The following is a 12,474-nucleotide window of genomic DNA, read 5'->3' on the forward strand; positions in this document are numbered from 1 at the left end:
CTGACCTGCTGCTTCCTCAACAGGAAATGCAGGTTGCTCATGGGCATGAGTCCTGTAACAGAGCAGTGAGTTCCGGCCACCTTGCTGCTGGTCTTCATACTGAATGATGTGGGCAACCCTGGAGACACATCCTGTACCCAGAGAATGGAGCCCAGCTTGTTTCTGGCCCCACCCTCAGTGCCCTCCAACAGGACAGCCGTGTGAGGTCCCAGACTCACCAGACACACTGGAAGCAGTCACCTGGCGCAGGAGTAAAAGCAGTCACAGAGGGCAAACATGTGCTTCATTTTTTTTTATTATTATCCTTTATTGGTCCTACCAACGTGACTCTTTACCCAGGCCCACTTTTCCTATGTGCGCTGGCTGTGGAGACGTTCCCACCACACAACTGTAGTTTCTCCCTCCTATGCCTTTTCCTCACTTAGTCTCATTTCCTCAGAAACTGAAGGCATTTGCTTATTATTATTTGCTTTGGGTCTGTGTAAAGGTTCCTTGGCAGGAGAACATGCATATGACTTTTTAAAATAAAGACCAACATTCTGACACTAAGGTAACACACAGAAAAAATACAGTACTTAGACATCATTGCAAATAAATACCCCATACAGATGATGTTATCTCAAATGTAACAATATTTGTATGAATCAACACTGTAACAGAAGGCAAAGAGTCCCAACAACTAGGAATAAGAAATGCTCATTCCAGGAAACAGAATTCTTCAATTCCTAACAATTTATATTATTATAATTTGTCCCTTTTTTGGAGGCCAGAGGACAATTTCTCTTCCTCCACTAGTACCAATTTGACCACACCCTGAATCTCACTTAGCAAGTAGTTTGCTAAGGAGTTTAGTGACTCCTGTTTCCTGAAAGTAACAGTGATTAGTTACACCAAGCAAGAGAAGATAGAATGTCTTGTTTTCACATTTGCAAAGAATACTATGGCTAACCCTCTTCCCTACTCACAGGCCGACTGTGCCGGCTCTCCTGACGCCCTCAGCCCTTCACAAACGTGATGTTTGCACAGCTTGCTTAGCTTGTCCCATGAAGTCCATTTGGTTCCCAAAGCACACTCCAGGTTTTCTGTTTGTTTTGTTTCTAAGCCCCTGAATTTGCATGTGAAGAATTACTGACTAACAGAATTTTGCACAATCACTGTTCTCTCTCCCTCAATGCAGATGCCCAGGTACGAGGTGAGTCAGATACCCCCTCCTACCTGTTGGTCCACACTGGCCTTCAGCATTCCCAACTAGCTCTCCGTTGCCCATTGTAGAGAACTTCCTTGGCTGGGACACCTCCCGTAACTGATGAAGGCACTACTGGCAATGGTTACTAACAAAAAGGTGTTGAAATAAAACACCCTAAAAATCGACAACTGTAGAATTTTCTAAGTGTACCACAATTTGGCACAACAACCAGAATAACAAAACAATTCCAATTTGGAATTTCACTGGTGCAGTTGTATAAAATTCTGTTAGTCAGCCATGCTTCACAATGTCCTAAAACCCAGAAAATTCTGGAATTTGTAGGTAATACTACTCATTCAATAATTTATGCTTTCAAGTGCCTATTACTGTTTTAACCAGAGCAAAGGTCAAGTTTTCTTCTTGTTACGTTGAACTATTCCTAAGAATAATAATAATACAATATGAAAAACCCCAGAATTGGAATACCCTGGATTTCTTAATGAACATGGCATTTAAAATCTGTAACTTCAAACATGAACCACAATGCCGTGTCCTCTGCAGGCTGTTGAACCACAGCGTGGATACACTAGCCAGCTCCTTGCCGGGTCGAAGCCTCACCTGCAGTCCAGCTACACACTATGGAGCATAGCTCTGTCTCGTGTGGACACCAGATCACCACGCCTGAGCTAGGACGGACAGCTACAGGACCACGAGCAGACCACGGCATCGGAGACCGTCTCTACGCAAGGAATTAAGGAAGCAAATATAATATCAAAATATCAAAAGTGCACAGGTTGATCGGATAAAAAAGGAGCATGTGTAATAAGGAGCCCCCCCATGGCAGGCTGTCCAGCAGGCCCCTAGAGAGCCTGACCGTGGTTGTGGAAGCAGGTTCTTCGGCCGTACACAGGCCTTTCCAAGCAGCAGCTCACAGCATTCTCAATAGTAAAGCTTTTTTTTTTTTTTCTTAAAACTCCCATTAAAAACTTGGGGAATGCTATTTGAAAAGAATTACAGTGGCATATCCAAACATCTCTAAGTGGACTTTAGGCTGCCCTTCCTTCCTCTGCATAGGCCATGGGAGGGGAGAGGGGAGGGGGCTGCAGTGTGACAGGGCCGGTGGCCACATCCTCCCAGCAGCTACTCTACAGCTGAAAACAGGAGAAAATAAGACAGCATTAGAAATCAGTCACTGCCACTTCCATACTACTTAACGCTAAAGCTCTTGTTCTGGGGGTGAGCGAGCAGATTAGTTGGCAGAGGAGGCCTGCGTGTGTGTTAGGGGATGGGACTCCAAGTGCCTGCAAAGCCCCAGATGATGGAAGGGAAGCTGTGTCCTGGCCCAAAGAAAAGAAAAGGCAGAAGGTGGGTGGGCATGCGGGCAGCCATTCCCAGGACGGACATGCAAGGGACACATGTGGCCTATTCTACCCTCAGTGCACAACTGTGTGGTGCCTAGAATCTGAAAGAGACTGGAACAACCTAGGCACCAAACAGAGGGAAGAAAGAGAAAGCTGTTTGAGAGACCACAGGGTCCCATGCTGGGGACCAACGTTGTGTTCCACAAGTGAAATGCTGTGTTCCAAACTGCAAAAGATACCTGTCCACAAGGTGACAGGCAAGCAGCTGTCAGAGGAGATGGAAGTCTGGGAGAGAAATACTGAGCAGAGTCCTGCTTCACAGCACACTAAAGCAAATGCTTGATGCCACAGTTCTGTACTGACAGAGCCTCTGGAAAAGGAGCCCTTGGTGGCCCTTCTTTCTTCTGTAGCACCCCCAAATTGCACTGACAACCACATGACTCTTACCGGCCGGTCCTGAGCACAGCTCCGGGCCCACAGGAAGTGCTCCCAGCACACAGCTGGGCTCTACTGTACCAGTGCAACCTGGCAGAGCTCACCAGCACTTCTCCAAACACTGCTTCTTTGGGTCTGACAACTTCTAGGAGAAGACCCGAGCATGGGCTATGGGTCTCCAGGTACCAAAGAATAGGCTGCACCAAGGGCCAGGGTATGGCCAGGCACTTGGAACACTTTCTCATTAAAAAAAGAAAACCTAGGACCTCAGGCCCTGCCAATTTGTCACCTCACAGGGCAGAGCAGCATGCGGATCTCAGAGATGAGACACTAAGCAGCCAAGCTCTGTCCTCCTGGGCTATGGTTACTTGTGTCTGAAGTGTGGGGGTCTCATGCAGCCTCTGGGGTCAGTTCCCTCTGAGACTGGAGAAGTTCTGTACTTCTGTCCCGAATATGGTTCGCAGTGAGATGCTGCAGAAAATACAGGGAACTCTTTCCATGAGACCACGCCAGCCACATAGAGCTGACCTGGGCTGCTCCTACAACAGAGGCTCGAGTCTCATAAAACTGCTTTCAAGCGCTGATATTAGACACATGCGAGGAACATGCAAGTTTCAACTCAGGTTCTGCCCATGTGCCCAGGGAAGGACTCTACCTCGGGTTCTCCTAATGGTGCCCGGGGACCCTGGAAAACACTTCACCTCACTGTCCTACCAAAGGTGAGCAGCTCCACCCAGACCTTTGACACCACCACCCCAAAAGACAGCAACGGATACAGGATACCCTTGCGGGGGTTGTGGGGCGAGAAGCAACACCAAGATCAAAGTGTCCTGGTGACAGATGTGTCCCAGTGCTGCCACTCGCCTAGAATGCTGCTCTCCGTGCGTTAGTCACGTTAAGACCGGCCTAGCACTGCTGTCCCACTGCAACTGGGTTAGTTGAGGTGAAGCAGACGTTAGCGGCGTGCAGCGCCCCACAGCCCTAATCACAGTAAATGCTGTGCTTCTCGCTGCAGAACACCTGGTTGGCCAGCCCGGCGCCCTCCGCCCTCTCGCTGGCACAGGCACAGGTGTGACTTACGCTCGGGGTGGCTGGCTTGGCCTTAGGGGTGGCCTTGCTGCGGCCCCTGCGGGTCTGCTCGTGGTCCAGCTCCAGCAGCTCCAGCCGCTGGGTGAGCGCCAGCTTCTGCTGGATGGCCATGCGCAGCAGAGAGTTCAGGGTCTTCTTCTCATCTTCTGCGGCCGCCAGCTGCCGCTGCATCTCATCCAGCTGTGTGATGTACTCATCACATCTGTGGAAACAGCACAGCTGAAAGGCTCAGACAAGGAAAGGTAGGTCCCAAGTACCCCACTCCAGAGTGTCTCTCAGACAGAGCTTGAGCCAGGGCTAGGGAGGCTTGTTTGGGTTTCTTTTAGCAAAGGCTCCTTCAGAATAAGGCCATGACCAGGACCAGAGAGGCAGTGCCCAAACAGAGTAGCCCTTAACCCTACCTCCAGTTCTAAGTCACTGCGTTTGTTTCCTTTTGTGTGTGTGTCTGGGGAGTGGGCAGAAGGAGTGTAGTGTACTGGCTAGGTTTTATGCCAACCTGACACCGGCTACAGTTATCTGGGAAGAGGGAATCTCAATTGAGAAAATGCCTTCACCAGATTGGCCTATGTGCAAGCCTGTGATGCATTTTCTTAATTAGTGATTGATGTGGGAAGGCCAAGCTCACCATGGGTGGTGCCGTCCCTGCGCTGGTGGTCCTAGGTGTTATAAGAAAGCAGGCTGAGCATGTCAGTAAGCAGCCCTCCTCCATGGCCTCTGCATCATCTCCTGCCTCCAGGTTCCTGCCCTGACTTCCCCAGATGATCAACTACAAACTATGAGATAAAATAAGCACTTTCCTCCCTGCTGTTTTATTACAGCAATAGAAACCCTCTCTAAACCAGGCATGGAGAACACGCCTTTAATCTCAACACTTGGGGAGACAGAGGCAGACAGATCTCTGTGAGTTCAAGGACAGCCTGGTTTACATAGTGAGTTCTAGGCCAGCCAGGGCTATATAGTGAGACCCTGTCTCAAGAAAGAAAAAAAATTAAATTCTAAGCCCCGGTAGAGGAAACTTTCAGAGAAATCCTGGAACTCTTCTGTCTCTGCTGCCCAGCCTACCTGGAGGGATGCTAAGACACTGGGAGCAGCCAGGTAGAGGAAAGGAGCAGAACTCTGGCCCATTCTGTCTGCCTCTGAAGCTCAGCTTCTCCACACTCTACAGGAAAGGGCCAGGTCTACCAAGTTCAGGTCTCAGCCTTGCCGTCCCCACAGTGTCTTCCCAACTTAGGCCAGCTGGTGGCAGCACCTGACTCTGAAGGGTGATAGGCAGAGGCCTTCCAGCCTCTGTTCTTTCCCAGCCTGGAAGCCTAGACAACCCTTAAGGGGTTCCCAGGCCACAGAGATCCCTCATGGGAGAGGAAGAAAAGCTGCACACCTCCCAGGCCTAAAGCTCCCTTGGCCCTCCCCTGATAGAAAGGCTAGAAGTGGATGGCAAATAGCTGAGCTGAAACCCCTGACAGTCCCGTCACAGGAAGAGGAGCTAACAAACCAGTCTGGGCCTTCATCACCACTGGAACAAAGTTAGAACCGAGAGTGCTATCCCCTATCCCCAAAGCTCACTCCTCTTGGCCCGTTGCTTCTAAGTCTCCTACACTCAAAGCAACACAAATTGAGCATTCAGGTTCATTAATAGTGAAATCTGAGCCAAGTTTCTGGGGGCCACAGGAACAGGGAAATGGATGCATACCTCTGCTAAACGTCTGCCTAAGTGGTACCTACCAGGTCTGTCCCAGATTTGGGCACCTGCCTACATGATGCACAGAAGGCTGAGGTACAGCCAGCTGAGGACCCTGGTGGTACACAGTCTTTCCATCTCCTTCCTTTCCCTTGTTACCGACTTGAGCCAGGCAAGGAGGGCAGTCCCACATACGTGATGGACTGGGTCAGGGGCTGTAATTACCAAACCCTGAGCCGTATTGGGGCGCCTGATGGTGCTAGGCGTCAGGATAAAGACTGAAGCCTGTGGGTAAGGGCAACAGGTAGCTCCAGCAGGGGAGAAGCCACAGGAGAGAGAAGGCACTAGTGGTGGGGTTACCTGGTGGCAAACATGGCACGCAGGGAGGAGAAGGTGGCTGCATCTTCCTTGAGGGCCTTGAGCTCATTCCGCAGCTTCATCATGGTCTCGGTCACCATGGCCTTCTCATTCTCATACTTGCTCTTCAGGTTGGCGAGGGCCACCTCAGCTGTCTGGGGGACAAAGAGGTATAAGGTGGTAGGTGGGAGTGAAGCTGCTCAAGGGAAGTTCTGAGTTTACAATGGGAACCCTGGGTCCAAGGTGGGGTGAAAAATTCTCTGCATGCAGAGAATTCTCATATGCAGTCTTGGGGACAAAATGATAGCCTTGCTTACTGGGTGGGGGTCAGCTTGCCTCAGTGAGTCCTACCCTCTGATTCTGATTAGCAGAGAAGAATGATGTCCCAAAGAGCCTGTCCTGGCGAAGCCACAAAGTCCTACACCATGCCCCTTGGGGCACTTGGGCCATCACTTTGTTCCTTCAGCATCAGAGACTCTGTAAGGTGGTCAGGAGCACCTCTGATTAGAGAGCCCTCTAACGCCAACAGTCACTCCACCTCGTCTGGGAGTCCTGAGGAAGGGGACAGCAGGAGACTAAACCAACAACACAATGGCACAGGCCTGTGGGCCCTGCAACAAGTGGAGGAGGCAGCCTCCCAGTGGCTCTGGTGCCCCCCCCCCCCCGTGGGAGTCTTCTCTGTGTGCTGTGGTTACCACTAATGAATAAAGAAACTGCCTTGGCCTGCTGGTAGGGCAGAACTTAGGTAGGCAGGGAAAACTGGACTGAATGCTGGGAGGAAGAAGGCAGAGTCAGAGGGATGCCATGGAGCTGCTACCAGAGTAAGACATGCCAAAACTTTGCTGGTAAGCCACTGCCACGTGGCGATACATAGATTAATGGGGATGGGTTAAATTAATATGTAAGAAATTAGCCAATAAGAAGCTAGAGCTAATGGGCCAAGCAGTGTTTTAATCAATACAGTTTCTGAGTGGTTATTTCGGTTCTGGGCGGCTGGGAGAACAAGTGGCTGCTACTACACCCACCCACTTTATCTCACCTGTTTGTTGGCTTTGAGCACCGTGCGGAGGGTGGTGATCTGCTCCCGTTTGGTACTCAGCAGTGACTTCAGCTTGAGGATCTCCTCCATGAGGGCCTCCTTGTCCTTGTCCACGGCAGGGCCCAGTTCCTGGGAGGCAATTCGCTGCCGGGACAGCTCGGTTGTACGGTCTACCGCTGCCTGTAGGTGCTTGATCTGGTCTCGGATGATGGCGATCAGGTTGTAGATGTTCATAGGTTCCCGGCGGGGGTCACTCAATGGTGATGGCAGTGAAGAGCTGGGTGAGGGGCTGCTGTCTCCAGTCCCGTCTGCTCGGCCCACCTCTGTGGCCAACAGCCCCTTGGGCAGAAGGACAGGTGAACGACGCCCGCGGCCCTCAGGGCTGGTACGGCCAGCCTTGCCCTGGCCTTCGCGGTAGTAATCCAGCATGACACGGTTCGGCGTCTCGTTGTTGCACATACACACATGGTGGTAGAGGTTGGCCAGCTCCTCACTGAAGGTTACCAGCTCATCCTGAGCCACATTCAGGCTGCCCTGGGTCTCACCAGCCACATCGCTCACCTTCTTCAGCTCCTTCTCCAGATGGGCCAATAGCTCTCGGTCCTGGTGGTTAGCCTTTTCTAGCAGAGAGACCTTCTCTGTGAGTGCCTGGCCCTCAGCCTCATAGCGGCCCTTCTCTTCAGCATGTTGGGCCTCGCGAGCTTCGTGTGTACTGCGCAATGCCTTGAGCTGCTCCCTGAGTTCACCAGCCTCAGCCACAGCCACATGGTACTTGCAGGCCAGGATCTCAGGTCCATTGATGTCCACCTCATAGTAGTCACCATCTTCATGGCTATCACGGTCCTTCTCATTATCCAGGGAAGTCTGCCGCTCCTTGCCAGCCTGCAGGCGCCGCAGGGCACTAAGGTTCTCCGTGAGACGATTCACCTTCTCATGTTGCTCAGAGAGGGCCCCCCGAGCCTGCTCCAACTGCTTCTGTGTGTCCTGCAGTGTTGCCAGTAGGCCCACCTTCTCCCGCTCCATCTGCAAAGGTAGACATAGCAGGAAAGAGGGTCAACAGGCTTAAAGGACTCCAAGATCTCAGGCTATGCCACATAGGTCATGGTCATGCCACTACTAACAGCAGATTGGACAGAATTCACCACAAAGACCAAAAAAGTGATCAGTCATAAAGGTTCACTCTATATGTGCTGGAGGGAAGCTGGGCTTCAAATGTGCAACTCCAGGGCAAACTGGCAGGATCCCTAGTGTCCCAGCTCTCCACCACTTTCCTTTCTTGTGTTGTGGGGAACACACTGTAAACTTTCAAATGTGCCAACTGTATGGCCCTTCTGAGACTCTAGTTTGTGGCCTGTGGGTAGGAGTTACACGAGGGGCCATGTCACCCCACCCAGACATGATACGGGCAGCAAAGGGAGCAACATGGGCACCATGGTACTAAACTTTACACAATAATCAGGAACCTACTTCTCTGCGACAGAGTTTCATTTGGGGTAAAGATATAGGATTTAAAGCCAGCTGAGTAAATTAAAGGCAGCCACATGTCACAAAAGCACTGCTTACACAGAACATGCAGTCCTGCCAGCACTGCAGAAGGCATGGGGACAGAGAAGGATGGAACACGAGGCCCTGTCTATTCACCTGCACCAGCTGCTGCTTCAGCTTCTGGATCTCAGATATGTGGAGCTCACTGAGCAGGTCAGAAACGAGGCTTGGAGAGGGTGGAGCCAGGCCATCCTTCCTAGGTGTGGATGTCTTGTTGTCCAGCGAGGATTTGACCAAGCCACTATGCTCAAAGCCATTGACCAGGGCTTCAGCATCGTTGTTGGGCTCAGCAGTGACGGCGTCATCACTGAACTTGAGGCCGTCTAAGGAGACCTGCAGGTGGCTGGTGTAGAAGGAGTCATTGATGCTCATGTACTGCGACAGCTCCTTGCGCAGGTTGTTCTTCTGCTCCCGCTCTGTCTTGAGCGTCTCCAGAGCCTCCTCCAACTGCCGTTCAGAGATCTCCTTAAGCCGGATGGCATCCTCCAGTTGGCTGTTGAGGTACTCAGTCTCCTCCTCCAGGCGCTTGATTTCATGCTTGAGGCCCTCAAATTCCACCTGGGGAATACAAATACTCCAGTGTCAAGGGATGTGGCGGCTCCACTCAGGTTGACAAATCAGGACAGTGCCAGAAGACCACCCCCCAACCACAAAGGACAAGGAGACCCACAGAATAAAATGCCACCCTGTAGGAGAGGGCAGTGGCCGCAGCCAAGGCCACCCCACATCAGGTGACACGGAGGCAATGCCTTGGCTGCGGGTTCACATGGAAGCTACCAGATTCCTATTCTACTTCTGAAAATTAGTACTAGTGTGCACTGATTTAAAATTCTATAAAATTACTCAGTTAGCACTAATAGCTAAACGAATCTGTCTTTTATTTTATTTTTTAATATTTATTTATTTATTATGTATACAATATTCTGTCTGTGTGTATGTCTGCAGGCCAGAAGAGGGCACCAGACCCCATTACAGATGGTTGTGAGCCACCATATGGTTGCCGGGAATTGAACTCAGGACCTTTGGAAGAGCATGCAATACTCTTAACCACTGAGCCATCCCTCCAGCCCCCACAAATCTGTCTTTTAAATGTGTGTGCATATGCATGATGTATGTGTGTGGGTGCACACGCAACTGTGCAATGTAGAGATTCTCTCCTTCTATCTTTATGTGATTTCTGGGAACTGGGCTCAGGTCATTAGGTTTGCATGGGAAACACCTTTACCCACTGAGCCACCTCACCAGCCCTAACCACATATTATTATTATTATTATTATTATTACTACTACTACTACTATTATTTTGGTTTTTCGAGACAGGGTTTCTCTGTTGCTTTGGAACCTGTCCTAGAACTAGCTCTTGAAGACCAGGCTGGCCTCAAACTCAGATATCCACTTGCCTCTGCATCCCAAGTGCTGGGATTAAAGGTGTGCCACCACTGCCTGGCCCTAATCACATTATTTTAAAGCATGTCTTGTGGTGTGCTATGACCATTATTTTGAATCATATTTCAAAACAAAGGAACTGGACTTCCCCTCAAGGCGGAATGCCTTAGCACCAATTCCTCAGAATGCAAGCTTGGAAGAGCTGGGAAAGAGTGGGAAGGCATAACTGGCCTTATTAACACGACACAGTTTGAGTGAACAGAGTAGATGGGAGCCGATGCTTAGTGTGAGGCTCATATTAAAACATCTCTGTGATATTAAGGAAACAATGAGGGACTCTCTCTGGGTTTGGGGGAGGAAGGGAAACCCGTACAACATTCTAAGTGCACCCACATCCCAGTGCCCCAAGTGAGGTGGAGGAACCTCAGAGTAGATGTAGCTCCATGGGGTGCAGGGTTTCCTTGAGCTTTGGCTTTTCTTCTGCTCAGAGCACTGTGGGCAGCAGTACCGATTAATGCCCAATGGCATCTCATGCTTATGAGCTACAGGATGGAGCAGTGAGCCCTGCCCCTGTGGTTACCCAGCACCAGAATCTATCCCCTGCCTGCTTTTGCAAACACAGAAGTTTCTACACAGACACATGGGCTTCCTCCTGCAGGACATTAACACTGGGTCCACTGACGATGAGGCCTTAGCTATAAGATGATGTGGGTGATAGAAGGACTCTAATGAAAGCAAGACAGCATCCATGGCATTTGAGGGTAAGGTCTGGGATTTCCTGAGAGAAAACGCCCTGTTGGCTACAGCTTAGAGAATGGGAAGCATGTTCAGGTACTGGGTGGTTCTCACTCTCACCCATCTCAGAGTACCTCCTGTACCTCCTAATCTGCCACAGGCAGAGGGGATGGCTCTTATTCCTACAACAGGCAGAATCGCGGCAGTGTTCCTCCAGAGGTTTTAGTACACGCTCTTCATCTGAGTTCCCCCATACCTTGGTGATGTGGAACACTGTCCTCCGGACATGGCATGGCCCTTGCTGTCTCGAAATAAGAGCAGCCATGATTACCCAGCTTGGAGACCCTCACAAGATCAGGCCTATAAACATTTTCTCATAGAAGGAAGGGATAAAGCACCGTTAGACCCTCACCCAAGAGTCCAGCCATTCCCTTCCTCCCGTGTCCTGACCCCAGCTACACCTAATCCTCTTACAGCTATCTCAGAGGTTGCTAGAGTAGATAGGAAGCAGAAGGTTAAATGAAAAAAGAAGTCCATCTAGCAACTGTTGGAGGTTTCACCCACACTCCTGGTAACACCTCGCCCAAGCTCCTATGAGTTCTCCCCACCCATGCCCCTGGAACCCCTCACCCACGGCCCTGGAACCCCTTACCCACACCCTTGGAACCCCTCACCCATGCTACTATGAGTTCTCCTCACCCATGCTCCTGTAAATAAGCTCAGCATTGTCAATGGTTCACCAAAGTGAACTTTCTGGTGTGCTATCAGTACCCTATCTGTGCTAAACAGAAATTGACTCCCAGCAAGAGTCATGCTATACTTGGCTTAGGAAGCTGACACACTAAAGTCACAGGCCTTGTTCTGCGCTCTGGGAGCCATATTCCTGTCCCCACTGTGGAGGTCCTACTGGCCCTGGCCTCAGATATGTGGAATAAGACACAGAAAAGAAGATGAAAGGACTGAGTACCCAGGGCGACCCTAGGGTGGAGACTCGCCTGGTTCTGCCTGAGCACAGACACTTGTTTCTGCAGGCTGATGTTCTCCTCCTCCAGCTCTGAGTAGTCCTGAAGTAGACGGGCTTCCCGGAACTTGTACTCCTTGATGTCATCCCGCAGGCGGCCACGCTGGATCTCCACATTCTGGTTGATCTGCAGGGGCAGAGGAAAAAGCTGTGTACGCTGCTTCTATAGCTGGCCCCACCGTGTGTGCTTCCAAGTGGCATAAGGGGGCCCAGTACTGCCAGGCATGCTGTGAGCCCTCTGGACAACAGTGCGGCCGCTTGGAGGGGAGAAGCCCAGGACAGTGGAGTTTGTGCAGAGCACAACCAGATCAGATCTGATGTGGACTGCATGGCGACCACTGCTGCCTGACAAAGTTCCAGCATTTCAACACAGCAGACCACACTTCTCCAGAACCTTTTTACTTTCATTTTTAATGATTCTCAATATTAACGGCTTTCCCTTAGGGAAATTTTGTGTGGGCTTTGGTAAAGGATAAAAATGTGTACAATTTAAACAAAATACAAAAAATGTGTACAATCTAAACAAAATAATTCTTTAGAAAAAAAAAAAACAAACACTGCCACTGTGGAACCAGGAATTCCATTGAGCCCTCCTAATTACACCAAGAACAGGAAAGTTAGAGATTTGCTAGACACACCGGAT

General features: G+C 50.4%; 1 protein-coding gene across 2 annotated transcripts in view; it reads right to left on the reverse strand.

The window, feature by feature from the left end:
- Nucleotides 1-277: 277 nt before the first annotated feature.
- Bicd2 (BICD cargo adaptor 2) overlaps nt 278-12,474 on the reverse strand; it is a 48,747-nt gene continuing 36,550 nt past the window's right edge. The window contains exons 3-8 of one of the 2 annotated variants that reach the window (XM_048432984.3): nt 11,806-11,958; nt 8,787-9,248; nt 7,146-8,168; nt 6,110-6,261; nt 4,063-4,273; nt 278-2,337 (exon numbers count right to left, since the gene is read on the reverse strand). In XM_048432984.3, coding sequence (XP_048288941.1) covers nt 2,332-2,337; nt 4,063-4,273; nt 6,110-6,261; nt 7,146-8,168; nt 8,787-9,248; nt 11,806-11,958 — 2,007 coding nt within the window. In that variant the 3' untranslated portion in view covers nt 278-2,331. Of the gene's footprint in view, nt 4,274-6,109; nt 6,262-7,145; nt 8,169-8,786; nt 9,249-11,805; nt 11,959-12,474 lie in introns of both variants that reach the window. The other variant, XM_048432983.3, reaches the window with a different exon arrangement.

The sequence above is a fragment of the Myodes glareolus genome, chromosome 14 (assembly GCF_982192425.1).
Source record: "Myodes glareolus chromosome 14, mMyoGla1.1, whole genome shotgun sequence".
NCBI lineage: Eukaryota > Metazoa > Chordata > Mammalia > Rodentia > Cricetidae > Myodes > Myodes glareolus.